We start from the raw sequence: 23,470 nt of genomic DNA, 5'->3' as shown, positions 1-23,470 counted from the left end.
GTACAGAAAACAGGTAGATATGCCTGCGATTGTCGATCCCCTTTGCTGTGGGTGTTGGGTGGGTTTGTGAATTCGTTCAATTCCGTTCCACGTGTACCAGCATGAAGCTTTGCACCGAGCTGGTTTTTGTGAGTGCGCTTGATATGTCCCTCTTTTAAACCTGCTCCGTCTCAGTTCGCGAGAAGACAACACCCATAGCGAGACAAGGAGAATGGCAACGACTGAGCCATCTCACTTGCGCTCAGCCAGCAAGAGCTCTATTTCCGCTCTCGATGCAGCTCGTGCCCGAATTCGAAAGGACGACCAGTACTTCGAGCCTCATACGCCAACACATCGGAACCGGTCGCTCATCTCGTCGTTTGGCTCGTCTTCCTCGGCATTATCTTTTCGCAACGAAGAAGATGCCATTATATTTGAATTTGGATCGAGATGGCTAAGGGCAGGCTTCGAAGGAGAGAGCGCGCCAATGTGCGTGCTGGGCTTCGGACCAGAACAATCGCGCAGAGTCGGTGATTATCGAGGATGGATAAGACATCCAGAGGACGAGAGGACAGCGAATCGCCATGCGCAAGGGGTTGATCCTGAGCAGTGGGTCAAAGAACATGAATTGTGGCGCATGGACCTCAGAGAAGTCGACCTCGGACTCGTCGAGGATAAGATTGAGCGGGCAGTTAGGGAGATATACAACAAATATTTGCTGACGGACGCGGGAAATGCACGGCTTGTTCTCGTCCTACCTTCCGTGATGCCGCATCCCTTATTGTCGGTGCTTCTTACAACGCTTTTCAACCGATGGAGGTTTCCAAGTATTACCCTTCTACCATCTGCTGCTATGGTGACCGCCGCTGCGGGACTTCGCTCTGCCTTGGTTGTCGATCTCGGCTGGGCAGAGACCGTCGTGACCGCTATTTATGAATACAGAGAGGTCGAGGCAAAACGGAGCACCAGGGCTATGAAGTTATTAATGCAGGAGACTGGAAGGATGCTATCGAATCTTGACTCCAACGACGGGCAAAAGCCTTTGCGGGATGGCATATCCGTGAAATTTGAATATTGTGAAGAGGTTGTCTCTCGGCTCGCTTGGTGCAAATCCGATGAAAGTGATTATGAGAAATTCAATAGGGATATTGCGATACCGTCGCCATCGAATCCGGATTCTGCGTACGTCAAAGTCCCATTCGCAAAGTTTGCGGAGCCTGTGGAAGAGGCTCTTTTCGCGACGGGCATCGCAGAACGTGACCTGGATGACCACGAGAAACCCATCCATATTCTCGTTTACAACACGCTCCTGGCGCTTCCGCCCGATGTCCGTGGCACATGCATGTCACGTATTGTCTTTGTCGGAGGAGGGTCTAAGATTCCGGGCATTCGGCAGCGAGTGATGGCAGACGTCGAATCTCTGGTGAAAAAACACGGATGGAGTTCGATGAGAGGACGAGCGGTTGAGGAGCATAGAAAGAAGCTGGAGGAACTGAGCATCAACCGGCAGCGACAACCACCACCGCCGCCGCCGCCGCCTCAACAGGCTACCCCTGACTCCTCCAATCCTCCATCTACAGCAGGGGAGATGACCCCTTCCACAAGCGATGACAATGAAAACGGCGAAGAAAAAGAAAAAGAGGAAGAGGAAGTCGATTTCGTGGAGCAAAAACTGCGACGCAATCAAAGCAAGGACATCAAGCCTTTTGTCCACGGGGTGTTCCGCCAGGTCGAGTCCTTGGGTGCCTGGGCGGGCGCCAGTCTCGTGACGAGTCTGAAAATTAGAGGGGTGGTCGAGGTCGAGCGAGAAAAGTTCCTCCAGCACGGCCTGGCCAGTGCCAGTCGTGACCTGGACGGCTATCACCATGGCCCTGATCGACGATCGGGATTCCATCCTGGCGGCGGCCGATCAGGTGGTGGAGGAGATCGCTCAAGCTGGACGTTAGCTGGATGGGGATAGATCCTCACATTCCGCCTCAATTTTTTGGCACTTGAATCTCATTTTTTTTTTATAGATGAAGTTGGCGACACGCGCTTCAGGACCGCGGACACGTGTGTACAGGACAGTGTTGAACCTTTTTCTTTCCCCTGGGGACGAAACTTTTGGTCGATGAATGATACCCCCTTTTCTTTTATTTTTGTTTCATTCAAATTAAAGGATAGCCATAAGGAAAAATAGAATAGAATAAATATTGACGAGACTGGCGTCTCTCTGTTATTAGGCTATATAAGCAATGATAATAACTATCTACAGCAGTTATTAGTATGTAGAGTCATCTCCCCACTCGCGGAGAGTTTTGCATGACAGTTACCTAGCTAGTAAAAAAAAGAAAAGAAAAGAAAAGAAAAGAAAATCAGATCAATCATCTGCCATCATTCATTTATCCAATGTAGTTTCCGAACTGATAGGTAGCCAGGTTCACGACCGGCGCACTCTGCGGCGAGAAGATCTGAGCGGAATCCTGACCCCATTCGGGCTGGTTGATGGCATCGATCCATCCCTCGGTTTCGATGACGATGCAGCCGTGCTCGTTCACGACGTCGACCCCGCCCTTGCCGGCGTCCTTGTTGCGCTGCACCTGGGAGGGTTTCACGGGGATGGTCCCGTTCATGCCGTTGCAGGTGTAGATCTGCAGCGCCCGCTGGTTCGTCGCCACGTCCAAGGTGATGCCGGTCGCGGGAGAGGCAAGATGGAGAACGGGGACGAGAGAGTCGGGGGCGAAGTACGGGCTGCGATCAAGGATGAAGCAGGTGTCATAGCCCGTGCAACCGGACCCGCAGACGCCGTCAGCATATTGCAGGTCTCGCCCGATAGCCTTGCCGGTTGTAAAGTCCATCACACCGTGATCTGAACTGGCCACGTCGAAGATGGTGCCGTTCGGGATCAGATTGCCATCGGTACCCACGTATCGCTGGGCCAAGGGCATCTGCAAGGTGTCGTTCAAGACCGTCGGCTCTCTGAAGACATTCAGATTCCAGTAAATGTGATTGGCCAGCATGATGGGTGTCTTCTCCGTTAGCGACAGCGACACGAGTTTGGTGGTCAGTTGAGGGAGGCCCTTCGGGTTTGTCGGAGTGACATCCGTGTCCACGGTGAATGTAGCATGCGTGATCACATCTCCGGGGAAGTTCTCAAAGCCCGTGTCTAGAAGAGTGAAGGTAATGCTGTTGTTGGAATACGCAGTCACCGTCCAATTGCGGGCGTCGTAGCCCACGAATCCGCCGTGAAGCGTGGCGGTGCCATTGTATTCGTTCTCCGGGATATGGTAGGTAGTCCCATCAATCGTGAATGTGCCATTCTTGATTCGATTGGCATAGCGGCCCACGACGGCGCCAAAGTAGGTGTGGTTGGTCTCCGTATCGTGGAGGTACTCTCTAGGGTCGTCATAACCGACGACGACATCTTGGATGGTGCCGGTGTTATCTGGGACCAGCAACGAGACTAATCGAGCGCCATAAGGAATGAATGAAGCAGTGATGTTCTGCGCAGTGATGTTATAGACCTTGAAGGGGTCTGCACTCGAGTCTGGAGAGCTATTCGAGCCCGTGCTTTGGCCGAGCGCAGGCAGCACGTAGAGAGCTGCAGAAAGGTAGTGCTTGATGTGCATTCTGGATATCAGAGACACGGCGACAACTAGAGAGATCAGACCATATATACCTAGAGCGAGACTCCAGAGACGTGGTGACAGGAATAACGAGTGAAAGCGTCGACGGAGTCGGGAGACCGCTCTTTTATGAGTAACCAGGGGCATTCCAGGGCTTGCTCATCGCGCCCGGCCAGCGGGCGGGGAAACTGGGGAAAACGCTAATTCACCCGTGGGGATAAACAAGGGAATGACGGCGCAGGATCCGGCGAGCTGGACGACTGCGTTCGGAGTGGACGGGAAAAGCGAGCTGGAGCTTGCGGTGTTCGAAAGGGTCAAGACCGGATGAGCACTAATTACCGAGCTGTGGCCAACAGGCATGCGGCTAGTGATGTAACGTGGAACTCCTTCGTCTTCTACAGCTCGCACATGGCATCAACACCACGGGGATGCTGGATGGAGGAGAAAGACGCTGGTATCCGTGATTGGACATGGCGATGCAGGAAGTTGGTCAAGCAGCAGCCGGGTGCGGAGAAAGCTGCGCGGCTGTTGGGTTTGTGCTCCAGGAACGGCAAGTCCGGCGGGGTGCTAAGCCTGCAGCCCATCAGATGCCTTGGACCATGGCAGATCACCCAACGCCACTGCGCCTCGTAAAATTAAAATCCCTAGCGCAAAGCCATGCCGGCAAAGGCGTTGACGGTTGGCGCTAGGGACCATCCGTATGTTCAGTTGTTGTTGGAGTTATACTGACTCCAGTCGACCTATCATATGCGACTGCCCGGGAAGGAATCCATATTCGCTTATTTGCGTTGAGATCGGTCTACGAGTTACGTCATCCTTCACTGGCTGTCTAAATGAAAGTAAATAATAATCCGCAAGTGCGGAGTAGTCGACTACATGTATGTGTACGAAATGATTGGAGGTACGGGTGAAGTCAGCGTCCGGGATCCGTCTATCATCCATGGGGTGAATGGGCGACATCACGACAGCCCAAGTGAAGAGAGGCCTTTACGGAGTAGGTAAATGAAAATCTAAGCTGAAATTCGTTCTGATCGACCAAACCTTGGAAACCTGAACGCTGAACCACCTGCCTGATCGTGAAGTAATCTTCCACTAATCAGGTGACACAACGCTACCCCGGATCCAGTAAGCGCCTTCCCGACATGCGGAGGCCTGGAGAAACGTATCCCCGAAGACACGCTTAGGTAAGCAATCCCGCCGCAGACCGCGACTCGCCGACTGCCTGATCGGGAGACTTGTTTATGTTGCTATCGGCGCATCTGTCCGCTGCCCCGCGATATTCACGTGCATCTGATGTGAAGGACACGCTGCGAAGCTCTGGGATGGATTCAGTGAGCCGACCTGCCAGAAAAGTTATGCTTGGTTGCGCCTTGCGACGGTGATTCGGACGCGACGTCGCGTTTCTTTCAGCCACCTGCGGATTGGAGAACGGATCGTTTTTGAGCGCGCGATCGGTCGCCATGTCCTCTCGAGGTCCAAGCTCCTCTCCCGATGTGCTGGGACCTGCTGGCGATGCCGAGTATCTCATCTCGTCCCCTCCTCCTGAATTCACCGGTCGCCAAAGCTGGGTTGCGCCGTATACGTTCCAGACTCCGAAGAGGAAAGAGCGGCAGCCTAGCCGTACTCCCAACACCAACAAGAGTTCGCACACGATCCGCTTCGATGACATCTTGCTGCCGTCAAGCCCCCCCATGCGGCTAGGCAACCGACAACGATCGCTGTCTCCAACCAAAGTCCAGTCGGAAAGCAATCTTAGCCCGTGGAGGATTCGTGTGACAGTCGAGGCGGAGCAGGAGGACGACGAAAATCAAGGGGGCAGTCCACGCAAAAGAATCAAGCCGGCGACAACGACGACAAAGGTGCCTTTGAAGGATGAGGGAGATTCGGGCCCAGCCTCGGCGAAAAGAAGAAGAGGCAGGCCTCGAAAGTCCGACATGCTGGAGCAGAATGGTACGCCCAGCAAAGGCAGTCCCGGGCGAACGCCCAAACCAAAGGCATTGAGCGCAACGAAGCGACCACGAGGAAGGCCAAGAAAGAGCCTCCCGAACGAAAGCGTTGCAGAGAGTATAGAGACTGGAGGTGCGGAGACGAACCATCAAGATGGCGGCCTTTTCGACGGTGCGGCCGATGGAGATGCCCGTCCTATCATGACGAGTGACCAAGATCCCGTTGATGATAACACAAATACTGGTTCTCTTGACAGGACCAACTTGAACAGGAACTCCCCGGAGGCGCCACACGAGAGAGAGTCCGAGAGACGGGAGCCATCGTCCAGGAGAGTAACACGCATAATCGAAGGGGATTCAGAGTTGACACCCATCAAAACGCTGTCTGCAGCCCGAAGGGTTCGTGGGGTCTCTCCGGCGAATACTCTACATGCAGGGCACACCCCTCTACCCCGGCGTATGTACCCAACGCCTACATCGTCATCGCTACTGGATGACGAAAACATAGAAGGAACAAACCGGCGCTTGCAGCAGAGCCACCAGCAGGATGAGGATGTGGCCCCGATTGCGGATCCGACGGACGAACACAGGGAGTTTGACTCCATCATGGAAAGTGAGGGCTTTAGCATGGTGTCGTTGGACTCGCTGCCGTCCGCGAAACAACAAGGACTTAGTTCCGTCCTTAGCTCAGCCAAGGGGGCACTCAAGCCATTCTTTGAGCGACAAACAGCGGGTTCTCTCGACAAAACGAAATCGAGGACTACCAATTCTAATTCCGATATTACGCAGGAATCCACTGCAGCCTCATCTCGACGTGTCCAATCTGCATCAGAGACCTCAAATGGCGAATCCTCGTCACCTTCCAAGACAAGGGAGCCACCTCATAATAACAATGTTCTGCAACCTAAGCAGACTCCAGCCGCCGATATCGTGTCACCTACAATCCCGCCAGCACCTGCTCAGCCCAGCCAAGGCACACTGAAAAGAAAAGAACATTCCCGAGTCTGGTCCGGGTAGTTCGAGCTGGCATCGCGCTTCAAGGCATTCTCAGACGCCAACGGCGAGGATCGAGGTTGCGAAGTCCCTTTTCGAGTCCCAGTAGATCTAGCACGAGAGAATCCAGTGAAGACCTTGAGGGACAAAGGAGGCGTTTGGAAAACTTGTTTAGCGGATTCGGTGTGGAAACTCAGCGAGAACTTCGAGCCGGACTCAGATTTGGTGAGCAACTTGTCAGGAGACAAATGGAAGCCGAGAGAATGAGACGAGAAAAAGAAACCGCGGAATCGAGCGAAAAGGGCGTAACTCCTGCGAAGGAAGCGGCGAATGCAGAGCCGGAGTCACCCGCGCCTCAGACTCGCAGTGACAACTTGGATGAGACTGACACAAGACCGCTCTCTCAGATTGAACAACGCGAAGCAGAGTGGCAACGTGAACGAGAGGCGGTCAGTCGTCAGATCCAGATGGCAGACTCCAGTCAAGTCATTGTCATTGAAAGTGACGCAGAGGGCTCTCAAAGGCTCGGTAGTGAGGTCGTTTCTGGTCCTGACGAGCCATCCGAGGAAGAGGAAGAAGAAGAGAAAGTAGAGGAAGAGGAAGAAGAAGCGGAAGAGGATGAGGATGAGGACGACTACGGGGATATATGGCAGCAGGAAGCGAGGAATTATGTATCGAATACCGATCGACGTTCTGAGGCCGACGTCTCTCAGACTAAAGCGAGGGACGGAACACGCTCTTCTCGTGACGAGACTGAGAGTCCTACAAAGAGCAATCAAGAGAGCTTCTCAAGCGAAGATCCAGACAATCTGCTTCCATATTCCTGGAGCACACAACGAGGTGAAATACCTCCGCTGGGAAAGTCTCGGCTTGCAGAGCTGAGGAAAGAAAAGGTCGATCTCTCTGCTTTGCTGAAGGCACATGATACCCCTAACACGAGAAGATACTACGCCAATAGCAGTCCTCAAACTGTTGCTAGCCAGTATTTGCAATCACCTGGGACTCATATGAAGAGCAAACTGGGGCGAAATAGTGACCACAATAGCAACCATGACGAGCGCTCATCGATCCGAGGTGTGGACGATTCTTCACCCAGACGGGACACACAAGCAGCAGAGAATGAAGACGAGCATTCGGACCTCTCCTCGGTAGAATCCATGTCCCAAGGACAAGATGGTCATCTTAGCGAGAGCGATGAGATTGTCAGCGAAGACCTTGACAATGAAGATCACAATCTGGATCCTCAGAAAGAGGCCACACCTGACAATGCTTCCTCTCACCAGCAGTCTGCGGTCACACCCGAGTCCGCGGCACCGGTCGAACCTGAACATTCAGCATCCAAGCCATCGTGGTTCCGCCGACTCACCAACAGCTTCACCCCGGGTTGGTGGACGAAGACAGGGAGTAAACAGATGGAGGAGTCTGAGGCTGGCGATGATGAGACATTCGAAGTACACATCGATGAGGCTCTCCAAGACTCCACGCCCGTGGCAGACCGCCCACCTCCTAAGAGGTCTCGTGACTCCGAGTCACCCAGGCCTTCTATCGAAACAGAGCGGGAGCCTAAAAAACGGAAGCAGACGAAAGTGCTGGCAACGTCTGGATATTTCACTGATGACCACTATGTGGCTCTCAGACGTCTGTATTCGTTGGCCAAGCGATCTCCCGAACTTTTCCCTTACTATCCAACCCCCCGCCGGGATGACATGATTGGCGACTGGCTTTGGACATCAGACGGCCTTCATGGCGTTCCTGTCACCGAGATCCAGTTTGGCATCATCGATCAGTTCATGCGGGAATTGTCCGAAGCTGACCGACAGAACGGTGGGACGGGCGAGATTGGATGGTCGGAAGACGACCTTCACAAGCGTCTGTTCAGTATCATTGTTGGAGAACAGATCAGAAGGGAGCGGAAAGCGCAGGCCAGAGAGCAATCACAGCAGTAGTGAGTGCACCAGCATGCTTTAATTGGTTTTCAGGTTTTCAGGTGCGAAGTCTTCTGGACTGTCTTTACTCTTTTGGCTGTCTTCCTTTTTTTTTCAATGGCTGCCATACGAAGCAGCCCTTTTACGCGCATGGAGTTGTTCATACATGCGGATTTTTGGTTTAGAGTTTTGCTTGGGTTGACGTTATGATATCATGCAGTGGAGAGGGAAAGACATTTCTTCTGGAGTTGGTCTTTTTCTAGCGGGTTTTGGATACCTTTTTATCGCAATTGTCTTATTCTTATTTTCTTGCGGTTTTTTTTTTTCAATTGTACAAAATACCCAGATGAATGAAATAGTAATTGGATTGATTTGCCATGATTCTGTCTTGGTGGCTGATTGACATAAACTGTGCCATGAGTATACAACTTCAGGTTCGACCTTGTAGAGTCAGGTGGTCAAAACCTCACTCTTTCCAACTTTTAGAGTTCAGTTTTGTGTGTGTGGCAGGTCAGGGTTGGGTAAAATGAGGGAGGGTTTGACCATGCTACTCAAGCCCTCCCCTTACTCCGTAAAATGAAATTTTGATCTATCTAGATAGACTCGCCATTTCAAAAAGAAAAAAAAATAAGAAAATCCCAGGCAATTCTAGCAATTTGCTCAAGCTGAATTCGTCAGGTTAGACTAGTGACCCAGCTGCAGGTCAGTTTCATTATTTACCTGCCCAGTATTAGCCGTACTCTTCTAGTTATACTCTGAAGAACTAACTATTTTATCCTCCGTACTCATAGGTACGTAACTGCGTGAGACACTGATGCTACTGATATAGATTTAATTCTGTCCAATGCCGTAGCTGCGTCAAGAGACTACCTATTCTAGTAAACACTGTAAAGGGAGTGGAGAGAATTAATAGTTGATCTTAGCGTACTCCGTACTCAGGAAGAATGTCCGCAGACCTTCCTTGGCTGACTGGCAGCCAAACCATGGAAACGATCACCGTTATCTCTGCTCTGGCAGATGACTAAAGGAAAACCTGTTAACCTTGAAATTATTTATCAGCGCAGTATCCATCTTGCTTCCTCATTGGGTAAGTCGATAAGCGCGTTGATAAAGAGAAGGCCGTTGATTGGCTGCCCGGGCAGTGGGCTGCAAGCGATCGGCCAATCAGAGCGTGGCTGGGAGATCGACCTCCTACCTAATTCGGTTTATCTCCAGATCCGACTTGGAATGGAAGCCTCTTCCAGGCAGGAGCGATTCCGCGGAGTCCTCCATGACTGCAGATGCCAATTTCTCTCTTGCTGCATGTGATGCGTAGTTCAGATCGATATTTTCTTGCTCCGTACAGAAGATGAGCACCCTACGTCCGGGTGGCTGAGTAACTATAAGAGTATAGGTACTATAGACCAGCTATGGAGCGTCGTTGTTTGCTGTTAAAAGATATATCTGCTGCAAACGAAGCAACTATTGCCATTAGCCGATTTGAGTCCGGTGGATGGCGTCCATGCACTAGACTATCGATCTCTCGTTCTTATTCCCCACGTTGTTTCCGATCTCGCCCTGTGGCCCTGCGAAAGATCGATTGACTACTCCGTACGTAGTAGTGCCATGCTGGTGTGGGGGTTACACATGATCGCCCGGGGATGATGATGGGGATGGCTGTCTGGCGAACAGTGCTCGCGTGGACGGCACCGACCGACATCGCTAGAAGCGCCAGAATTGAACTCCAGATTGCCAGGGACAGTCCATAGCGAATGCAGCCCCACTGCTGTCATTAACGTCCAGCGTCGTTGGCAGCCAATAGTCAGAGCATCTGTTCTTTTTCCATTGGCTCTGTGCTGCAGGCAGGATCCGTGGAAAGAAAACAAGCTTCCAAAGCCAACGCTGCGAGGATGTGTCACAGACGCCGCCTATCTTAGCAGAGGATATATCCAACAGTCGACCTCTCTTGCAATAGGTTCCTGACACCCTTACCTGATAAGCATCCCATGCTAGTACAAGCTGCCTAGCTGGTAACCAAAATATCCCGTCGAGGCTGAGCTGCGAGAACAAAGCCATTATATTAGTCCACCTCGACAAACCATCTGGCCACCCCACACGTCTCTTCTTCTTCTCTGCGCGTTTCACACAGCCATCATGCCGTCATGCCCGAACTCTCCTCCTTGTGGTGGACGGACGAGAGAATCGAGGCGACGCTTTCACGCGATTACGTTCTCTCCCATCTCAAGGCCGAGTATCACGCGCGGCTCTTCTCGCTGCCTCCCTGGGGCGAAGGGCTGACCAGCGAGACGTACCTCGAATGGATCCTCACCAAAGCCGGCAGGCTCTTTCTCATCCTGAACGACATCGGCATCCCAGAGCGCATCTTTGCCCTTGTCGACCAGTCCATCGACGACGCCGATCTCCCCATCGCTGATGCACGCGTGCCCGAACTCCGGCTCTCACCTGCCGACGACAGTCCCGCCCTCGACTCGAAATTCTTCCATGCGCAGTGGCGCTTCCTCGTTCGGAGCATCAAGGAGGGCGAGCATGTCAACTTCACCGACAACGAAGGAGTCCCCGTCGAGCTGCTCCAGTCGAACAAAGATGGCGTCGAGAAGGTCATTCTGTCGGGCGCCGTGTGTCGTACGTATCTACGCACTCGCATCAAGGTCAACGAAGCGCCGCATTTCTTCGAAGAAGAGGAGGTTCTGCGTGAAATACGCTCGCTGAGGAAGCTGGCCCACGAACACGTCTTTTCGGTCTACGGCTCGTATTTTGTCGACGACAGTATCTACGTGCTCTTTGCCGGCACCTATGAACGCACCCTCCTCTCCTTCCTCACCGATACACCTCACCATTTCAAGCGACTCCCCAAGCCAGCACGGAGGGAGATCTTGGTCAACTGGCCACACTGTCTGGCCAACGGGCTGGCGTGGCTCCATGCCAACGGCCATGCTCATGGCGCGATTCGGCCGTCCAACATTCTGGTGGACTTTGACCACCGGATCTTCCTCGGGCAGTTTGAGGCTCTCGACACGCTCCTGTTTCCGCCAAAAATCAACGACGTCGAGGCTTATCAGTACGCCGCGCCGGAGCGATGGATCCGGACCGCGGCCGTCCAGGAGATTGCGCCTTCGCGGACCATGCACCATTCCGGAGGTCGCACCGTCTGGAGACCGTCGTCGTCTTCCAAGTCGAAGGACCTCAATTTCCGTTCCAGTTGGATGTCGGAAAGCTCCCGATCGGATTCAGCCGCCTCCAAGGGGACCGTCATCCGAGTCGGGTCTCTGGGGTCCCCGTCACGGGCTTCCCACGCTCATTCCTCGTCCTCGTCGGGCTCTAGCCATGGCGACAGTTCCCCGAGACTGTCATTCAGGAGGAAGCCAATTCTATACACGCCGTCTATTACCTCCTCGTCTTCCACCTCTTCTGGTTCCACCACACGCGTTGTTAGCCCAGGCCAGAAGTCGAGGACTCTGTCTAGTACAGGCCCTCACACGGCAGTCGTTCAGACCTGGCAGTCCCACCAGGCCAATGCTCAGCTGTCAGATATATTCTCGCTCGGCGCCGTCATCCTCGACATCTTCACCTATCTCTGCGAGCGCAAGCTATCAGCATTTGCCAGCCACCGCGCTGCCAAAAACCGGACTCCGGGCCGGGGCGGCGGCATCGCAGACGCCTCATTCCATCTCGACCGCAACCTCAGCCAGGTAACGTCGTGGATCACGCTCCTGGAGCAAGACTCAAAGAAGCGGAAAGGTCTTGCGTTTAGAGCCGTCAAGCCGATGCTCTCGGTGGTGCGAGAGATGCTGGCCAAGCAGCCGGAGAAGCGCCCGTCTGCAGCGTACGTGGAGCGGCAGTTTGTCAACATCGCCCGCCAGCTGGACGGGATTATTGAGGTGCACTGTCTGACGAAGCTGTATCCTTCGAAACTGACCCGGACTGCTGGGGAGTCAGAGTCTACAGAGGAAAGTAAACCATCATCGCCATCAGCAGAGGGAAATCCATCATCCGACAGACCCACCAAGCAGGTCAATCCAGACGAGAAGAAGACAACACTACCAACAACAGAGATAGATCCAGACCTCGACTTTGGTCTCGGCTCAGTCACAAGAACAAGAGCAGCAAGCAGCGACGAGACAGACACAGACACAGAGACAGAAACAGAAAATGATAACGACGATGACTACGACTACGACCCCGATCTCGTCATCCTGCAGAACGAGCTAAGGAAACATTGGAATGATTCTACTTTTCTTGATACCTCGCCGTCGTCGTCAACCATGTCGCTGGCTGGATATGCGGAGTAAGAGGGGGAAAAAAAATATCTACATACTTACATACATGTATTGTATCTCTCACCCAACACCCAACTAATAGGGCGGATGGCGTGAGCAAATAAACCATCAAGCTTTCTCGTGCTTTTTTTTTAAAAAAAAACTGTAATAAAAAAAACTTGTTACTCACTATTGCTACATGCACAGTACATACTTAGTATACCTCTGTCAAAAACCTTCTTTCTCCTTCGACGGGAATTTAAATAGCTACTACATATGTTTATGTTATGTACTTCTAATTTCAATTTTTGACATGGAAAAAACATGCCAAAACATGGAAATATGTAGACGTCAGCCATATCATATCATGATCATCTCTCTCTCTCTCTTTCTCTATGGGCTGTGTCTATCTATCTATGTAGGCATGAGTACATACATACATCGTACCCAAGGCAAACAAATGACCACCTCACCATTTTTCATTTTTCATTTTCATTTTTTTTTCCCCCTAGTTGCCACATCACAGGAAGAGAAGAGGAGAATAGAAGAGAATAGGAAGAACCTGAGCACAGTACATACATGCATACATGCATGCATGCATGCCTACAGCTTACAGATTACAGCCACCAACACATAAACCCGACAAATCCCACAATTACGGTAATCAACAGCTTGACAACTCCAACACCAACACCTACTCCGTCCGGATTGATGTAGACGCTGTTGGCAGCACTGGACTTTGTCGCCGATGCGCTGGCCGCTGCGCCGGTGGCACTGGAACCGTCGCGCGTCGCTTCTGCTCCCGTCGTCTGGGATCCGCCGCCGACTTGACCCAGGGTAGGAAGAGGGGAGCTTGGATCGACTGTCCAACCGCTTGGGGTTGAAGATGGGCACGGCGGGGGAGTCAGGCTCGACGCAGAAGCCGTGTAGTCGGAGAGAGCGACGCCGGACGGCGTGAGGGTCGCCCAGCGAGACTTCAAGTTTGCAAAATCGGGAGAGATCGGGGTGGGCGTGCCCTGGCGTGTGTATCCGCCCTGGACGTCCGAGGCCGTCGCGGCGTCTGGATCACCGGTGGCGACGCTGGGCCCGTAGCTGATCAAGCCGTAGTTGTTGGCTTCCTGGATCCATTCGTAGACGATGGCCCCGGACCAGGTGCCGTCCATCTCGGGACCGAAGATGGCCGTTTGGTCGTCAAAGGTCCGCGGTTCCGGCTTGTTGCACCCGGTCTCGGAGAAGAAGATGGGGATCGGATAGCCCGTTGCGTTCTTCTGCAGCTCGTCGTAGCCTGACACGGTGTACGAGGAGTCGCCGCACCACTCGTAGGCGTTGAGAGCAAAGAAGTCCAGATTCTCGGATGAGTTTGTCGAGCAGGCCATGTAGTTCTGGAGCATGGGCCGCAGACTCGCAATGTCAGCCGCAGCATAGCCCACGGGGATCTTGCGGTAGCCTTTCGAGTCTCGGTACGCCTTGATGTCGCGAGCAGCGGCCTTCACGTAGGGTGCGGCCTGGGAGCCATTCAGCCGGGTGAGCACCTCGTTTCCAACGAGCACGCCAGCTAGGTTGTCGTAGCCGTGGAAGGTGTCCAGCACCTTTTTGTATGCGCTGAATTCGCTGTCAGTCCAAGCAGGTGCGTCCTGCAAGCGACATATAAGTCAGCATTCCTTGTCACAAGCTCATCGTCCGGCTCATACCTGATTGATGGATGTCGTAAAGGTTTCCAGGTCCACAAACAGATATATCCCCGCATTCGAGAAGGCAGACATGCATCCATCGTGGTCGCCGTTGGGATCGACGTGGTAGACCCGGATCGTATTGGCGCCGAGTTCCTTCATCAGCTTTGCGTCAAGCTTGCATTGTTCGGTATCGATCAGAGGATCGTCATCGGTGAGCTGGTAAGCAACGCCTGTACCGTATATCGTTAGCAATCCACAGAAAGACCATAGACAGCTGATTTGGCACCACACCCTTGATGTAGAATTGCTTGCCATCCTCGTCAAAGAATTTGGCTCCCACTGCGGATAGAGGCGAAAGGGCCAGGACCTGGATAGCTTGCGGGATGACCACAAGCAAGCTGATCAAGCCAGCAGCTGAGATAAACGAGCGATTCGACATGGTGAGAATCAAGGAATGCGCGAGAATTGAGAGCGTTGATGTTGAAATTAGACGAGATTCGATCAGCGGAGACTCTCGAAACGAGTGCGCATGCAGGAATCCAGAATTCGCCAACGAAAGATCCTCTCTGACGAAAGTCGTCAAGGAGTAGAATGAGAAGATGCTACTTCAAATGAAAGTAGCGAACGAGTGTGAAAGAGTTGAACTGAAAGAATGAGCAAACAAAGAACGAGAGGGATCCTCTGAAAAAAGGATCCCAGTGATGAAACAAAAACAGAAGGAAGAAGATAGAGAAAAGGAGCAAAGAAAAATTAAGAGAAAAAGAAGAAGAAAATTCCAGCCCTTCGTTTGTTGTGTACTGTACAGACAAACAAGGAAGAAGGGATCTGGATTCCTGGCACTACTACTAAAGTATGGAGATCGCAAGGCCCACACATGGCTGTTTCACATGGCATTACTCCGTATTATTATTATTATTATCGTAATGATCGCCAGCCAGCAACCACAGTGGAGATGGTTTATGCTGGCAACCGCCGATAAGCTGGATGCTGGAACGCACACAGCCCCACTGCCAGCTTAGGTCACTTTGGTCATCTACTCTGTATGGAATGTGCTGACGCTAAGTTACTCTAGGAGGCAAGATACTATCCATATCTTAGTAGTACTCCGTACCTATCCGCTCATTGATTACTTGAAACCCCTTGATTGCAGCCAAACTCGTCCACCAGGCAGGATTGTCGACGCGACAAAGTTGATCAAATAGGTCCTTGTTGCAGTCAAGGAATATTATCCTGCTCGATGGCTTCAGCGAGACGCGTTGTCTCGAAACACCTTTGTCAGACACCTGTCTCCTACAGTTGCAAAGGGCATTTGATTTTCATTTCTTCTGTTCATTTTCGGTTGAGGGAATGTCCATGGAAGCAGGGATGCCGAACTTCAACCGAGCAGCGGAAATCATACATACGCAGGGAAAAGACCTGAGTTTCTGATTGGAACGTATCTCTTCCACTCTGTTAGGCGGGAGTTGCAGTCTGCACACTCAGACAAGCATGTCCATCGCTGGCACTTACAAAGCGATTATAATCGTCAGACACCATCATTCGGGTGCCAGTTATTCAAGATGACTAAGCCTTGTTAACAAGAACCCGTGTCCCCATGTCGATGACTCGATTATCGGTACCATCACTTTAGTCTCGACATTTCCAACAGTCACAAGACACATGGTAATTCCCTTGAGCCGGTACATTGTACAATGATGGCTTCCGCCGAAGAGAGAGATGGTTCTCATTCTCCGTCCAAACTCTCTCATTCTAAAGCAGTTGCGTTCAAGGTCGAACCCGAGATACAGTATATCGAGAAACCATCCGTCCCAAAAAAAACCAGAAGATGGCAAAGCAGGTCTTTGAAAGATTCGATGGAGGAGAAGTGACCGATGGCATGTTGATGGAAGCGTCGCTGCTCTTCGGTAAGAATTACGGGATTTGGGGTAAATCGGTTTCGTTAGCAAAACCGGGTGAGTCGGGCGAGAGACAGATTCTTGTGTAGTAGTCCACTGAGAGACTATGACAGGTAGTCGGGTGAGACTCAGTAAGGACCGACTGCGAGCTCAATATCTCCCCGATGGAACCAACTGTTCCTACGTTAGAGTTACCGTTGACGGCCATCTTGCCGGGCATGCCTTTTCTTGCCGTTGGACTTGCGACGACGGCAAAACCGTTTGCAGGATCACCCAGTTGGTCGTTCACCGCGATTATCGTGAGCGTGGACTTGCAGTTGGTTTGTTGAATCAGCTCAGGCATGATGATGATGATGATGATGATTTTTTTATGGCATCATGAGCTCTCATCCTGCTGCTTGTTTGGCAGCCGCAAAGGCATTTGGCAGTACAGCATACCATACCTCGAGATATAATAATTGCTAAGAATCTATTGCTGAATTTTTATCACAGGCGGCATAAATGCTACTCAGCTTGACATTATTCGCGATCATGCGGAGCCTATTATGAAGGCATCCCCTATCAGCTACGTCAGAGACGCCCAGCTCCGCGGCAGCCTCTTTCATCATCCTGGAGATACCAGTGGTGTGATTTCATCTGTTGATACCAACTTTTTTGTCGATCACGCTGAACTACTTGAAGCTCTTGCATGGGTGCGGGAGGAACGAGATTGGCCTCTCGGTGAACTACTGGACGGTTATGAATTCCTCCTTGTCCTTGAAGCCAGAAAACGCCGCCGTTCGAGATGTCGCTCTACCGCTCGGCCTGAGCCTAGCGCCTAGTGTGTTTGCAATGCACTGCAGATGCGCGAGAATGAGGTGCTAAGCTAGGACTATGCCATAAGAGACGGATCTCTTGAGGCTCGCAATAACGTCCATGTCGGCATGGAACTGTAGTGTAGAACATTTGGGCCGGAATACACCTGGTATGCGAGGAGATGTGATCTTTTAGTAAATTGCAGTATGATGGGCCACTCGTCGCAAAAAAAAGGATCCTGACGCGGATTCGGATTAATTGATGAAAACGCCAGACCGGGGCAGATGTGCACAACACACCATAATTAATTGCCAGGTAGAGAAATTACATAAAAGCGTCACAAAGGGCATGAAGCAATCTGATTATCATCATCTTTCTGGAGAGGCTAATAATGCCGAGAACTGATAAGGTCAATTTATCGTGTCGATCACTGACTGCACCAAGGGCTCATTCTTCCTTTCAAGCGTTCAAGCGGTGTGTCCCCCACCTTTGACTGTCTGGCAAGTATTGTCAAGAAAGGGGTTGACTAATAATTCGGGAACATCAGAATGTTATTCAGAATCAATAATGACTTGGAGGCTAACGACTGGGCCATGCTGGTCTGCACTGGCTGCAATGGGCCGAGATAAGCCAACCAGAACGTCCCATCAACACTAGGACAACTCGTCGCGAAGCACAGTGGTGAGCATTCTGCTGCTCGATCAAAACTCCAAGGCATTTCTTCATATGGCGACCTCTAATTGCACTCCGTAAAGGGTGTTAGCTGCACGGTGATTCTTGAAGAAATCGCGACGCCAGCGACATTACTACTGCCAACGCAACCATTCAAACTTGCGATTTGACTTTTCGCTGGCTGTCCTGTCTCCATGACCTTGATCATCTTCCGATCAAGATGTTTGCGTTCAACCCACTCTTATCTCTGATAGTTGGAGCTGCGACAGCTATATCAACCCCACTCTTGATGAGCTTCAGACACGGACTATCCGTCGTTAATCAACTCCGGATGCGAAAATGCATGCTATACTATATCAAGAGGCCCTGTCTGGCTCTCAACTTATGAGCAGTCAGATACGCAGTCGATCTCGTCGCCTTACATGAAGCTTCCCTCCTTCTGTCTTACAGCATAAGCTTCCAATGCGTTCGGAAGGGGCAAATATTCGCAAATGACGCTGTTGACGGGCTCGCCGTTGGTCACGATAGCCATCGTGGTCTTTGCAACATGCCTCTACAAGCTGTTACAAGTCGGGAAAAGGCCAAAGGGGATGCCAGCCGGCCCTCCGACGGTTCCTATTCTGGGAAACCTGAACCAATTGCCCAGCGAAGATGTCCACGTCCAGTTTCGCAAATGGGCCGAAGAATACGGAGAGATCTATTCGGTCATGCTGGGAAACCAGCGCATGGTGGTCCTGAATTCCCCGCGCGTCGTGAAGGACTTGATTGATCTGCGGTCCAACAACTACTCGTCTCGTCCGGAAATGTACGTTGGCCAGACGCTGATTTCGGGAGGCTACCGCTTGGTCTTAATGCAGTACGACGAGGGCTGGCGGAAGGCTCGCAAGATGATCCACAACTTGCTCAACATCAAGACTGCCGTCAACTACATCCCTTTCCAGGAGCTCGAGTTGCGACAGATGCTGGCGGATATGGTGAAGAGACCGAACAAATACCACGACCACGTCAGGCGATACAGCACCAGTCTGGTGACCAGCATCACCTTTGGATGGCGGAGTCTGGCCTTCAACGACCCGGAGGTTAAGCAGATATACGAAGTGCGACCAACAGTCTTTTGAAATTGACCTGGATTGCAGATATGCTGACCGAATACACGGTGTAGGGTTTTGAATAGTTTGCTGTTGCTTCGCAGATATCTGCGTCGATGCTCGATTACTTACCGATCCTGCGGATTCTTCCCGACTTCATGAACCCCGGGAAGAAGAAAGGGAAGCAGTTGCACAAGGAGGAACTCGCCCTGTACAAAGACTACATGCTCAAAGTCAAAGAGCGGATCAAGAAGGGCATCCTCACCGGGTGCTTCTGCGAGGATATGTTCAGGAAGCAGGAAAAAGACGGGTTTTCTGACGACTGGGCGAGCTATGTCAGTGGCACCCTGCTCGAAGCTGGCTCGGATACGACTGCATCCATTTTCCTTTCGTTTGCCGTCGCCATGATCAACTTCCCGGAAGCGCAGAAGAAAGGTATCTCTTTTTCGCTCTCCAGTTTTCTACCCTTACCTGCTGACCCATGTGTATACAGCGCAAGAGGAAATCGATCGAGTCATCGGCCCCAATCGGCTGCCCACCATGGCCGATGAGCCGAATCTGCAGTACATCCGTGGCGTGGTGAAGGAGTCTCTTCGTTTTCTGCCTTCGAGCATCCTGGGCATCGTGCCTCATGCGACGACCAATGATGACACCTACAAGGGTTACAAGATTCCAGTGAAGACGGGAGTCATGATCAATGTCTGGGCGTTGAACAACGATCCGGAACGCTACCCGAATCCCCGGGTATTTGATCCAGACCGGTACAAGAACGACTTTCTGCGCGCGCAAGAAAGTGCGACGCTGTCTGACCCATACCAGCGCGACCATTTTACCGTAAGTACTGTACACACTCGTCGAATTTCTAATCGAATGTGGCTGACGCATATACACCAGTTCGGCGCTGGTCGACGCGTCTGTCCAGGCCTGAACATCGCCGAGCGGTCCCTCTTCTTGGGAATCGCCTACATGCTGTGGGCCTTCAACTTCTCGCACGCGCTGGACGAGCAGGGCAACCCGATCCCCGTGTCCACGGAGGCGGTGACACAGGGCATCGTCTGTCGACCGAAACCGTTCCCCTTGAAGCTGACGGAGCGAGACCCGAAGAGGACGCAGATGGTGCTGAAGGCGTGGGACAACGCCAAGGAGCTTCTGAGTCGGTATCCGGAGGGGATCAGATCTACCCAATACCAGAAGGATTGGGCGGAATTCACGAGAAATGAAGTTTTCTAGAGAGGCATAAACCCGGCAATTTTAGGGGGAAAAAAAAGAAAGCTAGTCCTACATTTGTCATGGATGTATAGTACAACCAGCTTCTTCCTCATGGCGCTTCTGATATAACCACTATCAGGACAATGGGAGTGACTGGTGATTTCGTCCGAGATAGCAGTAAAGATTGCCAACTGGCTAAAGGGTGTTTTCCCTGCAGTTAATATGAATGCATCCAGACAACCCTGTGGACGGCAGCTAGCCTAGTCCCAGGCTTATAGACATAACCACGTATGTACTGTACGTGATAACAGGAAACAATGACGCTATTCGCTACATGATAGCCAACCTGGAGAACGCTTACTTACTGCCACAACGTGTCTCGATGATAAGCTCATCTGTATCCAATGGTAGCGTAGGCGATTAATATCGCGACTCGGTGCGTACGGAGTCAGCAACTGGCTAACATCACGCCAGATTGGAAGGTGGTCTGCAGTCGATGGGTTTTGGTGCCTAACATGGGGATTAATAGGGAATTGCAATTATCTCTGAGATAATAGCAGACTGTGATGGTGGGGTTTGTGTTACTGCTGCATCTCGATAGGATCAGCCTGCTGCACGTGGTCTGCTCTGCGGGAAAAGCAGGGACGCTGCCGACAGTTTACTCTCTAATTAATCCCTTCGATCTTGCCAACATCTCTGAATGCCTTCAGGAATTAATCCATCTCTGGACGGAATGAAACATGTCTCACAGCATCCAGAGACACTGATGTCACGGTTTCTATTCTTGCCTCTGCTATGATTATCGGAATACTTCCTTTCTTTTTCTTGCCCACGCGGAAAATGCCGCCATCTCGTCTGCGGTGCTGCTCCACTTGGGCTTTCCGACTAAATCTCGTTCTGTCGCATGCCAAGATCGAGCGCATCATCGACTGTCCAAGCATCAGCGCGCGATAAGCTGCTGGCAAGGTGGCCCTCGTGGCTTGCCCCCAGGCCGGAAGCGTCGTGCGACTGGCAGTGCAGGCGATGTGGCATCCACGTTGCAGGTGCCAGAGTCCAGACCCAGCGATGTCACCTGCGAAAAGTGGGATCGACGCTTGAAAAGGAGGATGCGCCCGGTGCAACAGTCGTGCACAATTCACTGAGGTCTTTTCCCCCTCTAATTTTTTTTCTTCTTTTTTCTGCTTAATTGATTGATTAATTCAGTGCGGATTGCCCCGTACCTTTAAAACGAAGCCGCTGTGCCGCCGTTCGCGGAGATCGTCCTTAGCGGCATTATTGGCGATTGTCCCCCCTGATGACGGGACGCCTCTGACCGCTCCCGGCCATTTCCTTCAGAACAACGCGCTCTCTCGCCATTCTCCTCTACCTCGCAGTCCAGCAGCTGTCAAAACAGTCGAGAATTGAATATGCGCTTCGTGCTTCTGCCTCTCTACACAGCTTTCGATGGTTCCGCCGAGGCAGATGACATCTTGAACTTCTCGCCGTACCTCCCTCTGATTGACGGGATCGACTGAGCGAGAGTTCACGCGACATCTCGTTTCTTTACGTCATTGTGCTTGCGTCAGCACAACAGCAAGACTACCTACCGTATTGGATGATTGGAGGAACGATCGCAGCAGATTCGCAGAGATGTATACAGGTAACACCATACAGTGGTGTTCAGGTGCATACGACATCATGTCCAATCAGACCACTTCGTCGCCATTTCGGGTCCCCAAAGAGGCGGAGGAGGAGCTGGAGCGCAATGAAGCTTTCCGAAGTGTGCGACTGCATCTGCAACGGAAAGAGCGTGAGACCGATATGTTCAAGTAAGTGCCCAGAATCAAGACAGATGGCAGTGTATACTGACATTGGGTAGGTTTTGCGCGTTTCATGAACATGCGTGCAGTCTAGATGAGAAAGCGACATTTCGTCTCCATCGCGACATCACGCATGCGCTGCTCCTGCCGCTGTTTGAGATCCATGATCAGGCCACCCAGATCGCAACGCGGGCTCTGGCCCGGAAACGAGGAGCCGAACCGGAGCGGGCGTTTCGAGGAGGGGCCCGTAGCGCCTTTACTTGGCTCCACTCGATTTTGACCGAAGAACGCGACTTCTGTCTGGCCGAGGGATGCCCTGCATGTGTCGTCTTGCATGTCTTGAACTCCGAGCCGACCATCCGTCTTGTCGCGGTCGCGTGTCTCTTGTGCGATTTCCTGCCCGAGACGGAATTGCCCGAGGTCAAGAGCCGGGTCCCTGTCTTTGAATTCTGGCTGCGCGCGTTGGAGAGGTCCGTCCGGGACGATCCCCTCTGGGGGGATGATTTCTGGCCCGAAATCGAGCACCGCGCACGCGGACTCAACGAGGACATCAGGCAGTTGATCACGCAGTGTCTGGAGTTGAGAAGTGCCCCAGAGGCACAAGCGCCTCCTCCTTCGAAGCCTGCGTGCGCGATCAGCGTCCGACCGACTCGTCAGGCGTATCGGAAGCATGTGCGCTCGATCCCGGTGCAACCGTCTGCGTTTGCGCGGAGGGAGTTGAAGATGATGTGGGAGGAGCAGGAGCTGGCGTCCAAGTTTCTGATGACGTGCTGGGCGTCGATGTGTTGGAACGAGCGGCGGCAAATCGAGTATCAAGAACGCTCGGTCATATCTTGACTGGTCAAGGACTGTCACCTCTCACTCGATTTGAGGCTGCACTCGATTTCACTGAACGACGGCATGTTCAGATTGACTAGCGATTGGCCACACCGTATTATCATCTATTGGCATTACAGTCGAGGATCACGCACAATAAAATGGGAAAACTGTCGAGCGTCGGAGTCCGGAGTTGGGAGAATTTGTCTAGAAGGGAATACATTATAGTACGGAGTATGGAGATATTAGAGGCGCAGACATCTATGCATATACCCATATACACGTATTATCTACCTAATCAGTAGTTAGAGTGACTGAATGGAAATAAGAAACAATTGAAAGGAACGGCAGAACAAAGATCGTACATGATAATTATTAATAATAATAATTAAGTGTCAGGGAATACCGTCCTTCAGCCGAGTCGGCTTCCTGCAGTAATAACACCCAGCGAGGAGTCAGTTATTGACTTCCATTATAGATAGAACTTGTTATGTTGTGTTATGTGTATGCAGGTACGAACTACCTAACTAATTACCTTAGCATATCTCTCCCAACAACAGCAACGAGCCTCTCTTCTCTTCTCTTCTCTTCTCTTCTCTTCCAAAGCGATTCATTCATTCATTCCTTCTAACGGGTCGGGGTCGGGGTTTGTTTGTTGGTTGTGTAATTGGTCCAGTCCAGTCCAGTCCAGTCCTGTTCTGTCAAGTCCATTATTGAAGCTGCGCATCCGTATCCATGTTGGGGATGTATTATGTATGTACAGTACTGTACATACATACATACTCCAGAAGAAATGGAATTGCTGGGGCGGGGGGGGGG

General features: G+C 51.9%; 8 protein-coding genes across 8 annotated transcripts; 6 read left to right on the top strand and 2 right to left on the bottom strand.

Moving 5' to 3' along the window:
* Positions 1 to 211: 211 nt before the first annotated feature.
* On the top strand, positions 212 to 1,939 carry T310_2370 (Actin-related protein RO7; the record flags this gene model as incomplete). Its single annotated transcript, XM_013474746.1, has 1 exon — positions 212 to 1,939. The coding sequence occupies one exon, from the start codon at positions 212 to 214 to the stop codon at positions 1,937 to 1,939; it is 1,728 nt and encodes a 575-aa protein (XP_013330200.1).
* Positions 1,940 to 2,360: 421 nt separating this feature from the next.
* Positions 2,361 to 3,587, bottom strand: T310_2369 (aldose 1-epimerase; the record flags this gene model as incomplete). The annotated part of the gene is made up of 1 exon (XM_013474745.1): positions 2,361 to 3,587. One exon carries the CDS (start codon positions 3,585 to 3,587, stop codon positions 2,361 to 2,363), a length of 1,227 nt encoding a protein of 408 aa, XP_013330199.1.
* A 1,457-nt stretch (positions 3,588 to 5,044) lies between these two features.
* On the top strand, positions 5,045 to 8,469 carry T310_2368 (AT DNA binding protein; the record flags this gene model as incomplete). The annotated part of the gene is made up of 2 exons (XM_013474744.1): positions 5,045 to 6,543; positions 6,654 to 8,469. 2 exons carry the CDS (start codon positions 5,045 to 5,047, stop codon positions 8,467 to 8,469), a joined length of 3,315 nt encoding a protein of 1,104 aa, XP_013330198.1.
* Positions 8,470 to 10,589: 2,120 nt separating this feature from the next.
* On the top strand, positions 10,590 to 12,737 carry T310_2367 (Protein kinase domain-containing protein; the record flags this gene model as incomplete). The annotated part of the gene is made up of 1 exon (XM_013474743.1): positions 10,590 to 12,737. One exon carries the CDS (start codon positions 10,590 to 10,592, stop codon positions 12,735 to 12,737), a length of 2,148 nt encoding a protein of 715 aa, XP_013330197.1.
* A 584-nt stretch (positions 12,738 to 13,321) lies between these two features.
* On the bottom strand, positions 13,322 to 14,816 carry T310_2366 (1,3-beta-glucanosyltransferase; the record flags this gene model as incomplete). Its single annotated transcript, XM_013474742.1, has 3 exons — positions 13,322 to 14,338; positions 14,396 to 14,607; positions 14,669 to 14,816. The coding sequence occupies 3 exons, from the start codon at positions 14,814 to 14,816 to the stop codon at positions 13,322 to 13,324; spliced, it is 1,377 nt and encodes a 458-aa protein (XP_013330196.1).
* A 1,386-nt stretch (positions 14,817 to 16,202) lies between these two features.
* On the top strand, positions 16,203 to 17,093 carry T310_2365 (uncharacterized protein; the record flags this gene model as incomplete). Its single annotated transcript, XM_013474741.1, has 3 exons — positions 16,203 to 16,329; positions 16,386 to 16,592; positions 16,765 to 17,093. The coding sequence occupies 3 exons, from the start codon at positions 16,203 to 16,205 to the stop codon at positions 17,091 to 17,093; spliced, it is 663 nt and encodes a 220-aa protein (XP_013330195.1).
* A 1,137-nt stretch (positions 17,094 to 18,230) lies between these two features.
* On the top strand, positions 18,231 to 20,057 carry T310_2364 (Uncharacterized protein; the record flags this gene model as incomplete). The annotated part of the gene is made up of 4 exons (XM_013474740.1): positions 18,231 to 18,836; positions 18,932 to 19,162; positions 19,329 to 19,661; positions 19,722 to 20,057. 4 exons carry the CDS (start codon positions 18,231 to 18,233, stop codon positions 20,055 to 20,057), a joined length of 1,506 nt encoding a protein of 501 aa, XP_013330194.1.
* Positions 20,058 to 21,713: 1,656 nt separating this feature from the next.
* On the top strand, positions 21,714 to 22,672 carry T310_2363 (uncharacterized protein; the record flags this gene model as incomplete). Its single annotated transcript, XM_013474739.1, has 2 exons — positions 21,714 to 21,844; positions 21,895 to 22,672. 2 exons carry the CDS (start codon positions 21,714 to 21,716, stop codon positions 22,670 to 22,672), a joined length of 909 nt encoding a protein of 302 aa, XP_013330193.1.
* Positions 22,673 to 23,470: the final 798 nt, after the last annotated feature.

This window comes from Rasamsonia emersonii (assembly GCF_000968595.1).
Source record: "Rasamsonia emersonii CBS 393.64 chromosome Unknown ctg1118621760025, whole genome shotgun sequence".
Taxonomy (NCBI): domain Eukaryota; kingdom Fungi; phylum Ascomycota; class Eurotiomycetes; order Eurotiales; family Trichocomaceae; genus Rasamsonia; species Rasamsonia emersonii.
This window is presented reverse-complemented; position numbering and strand designations above follow the sequence as displayed.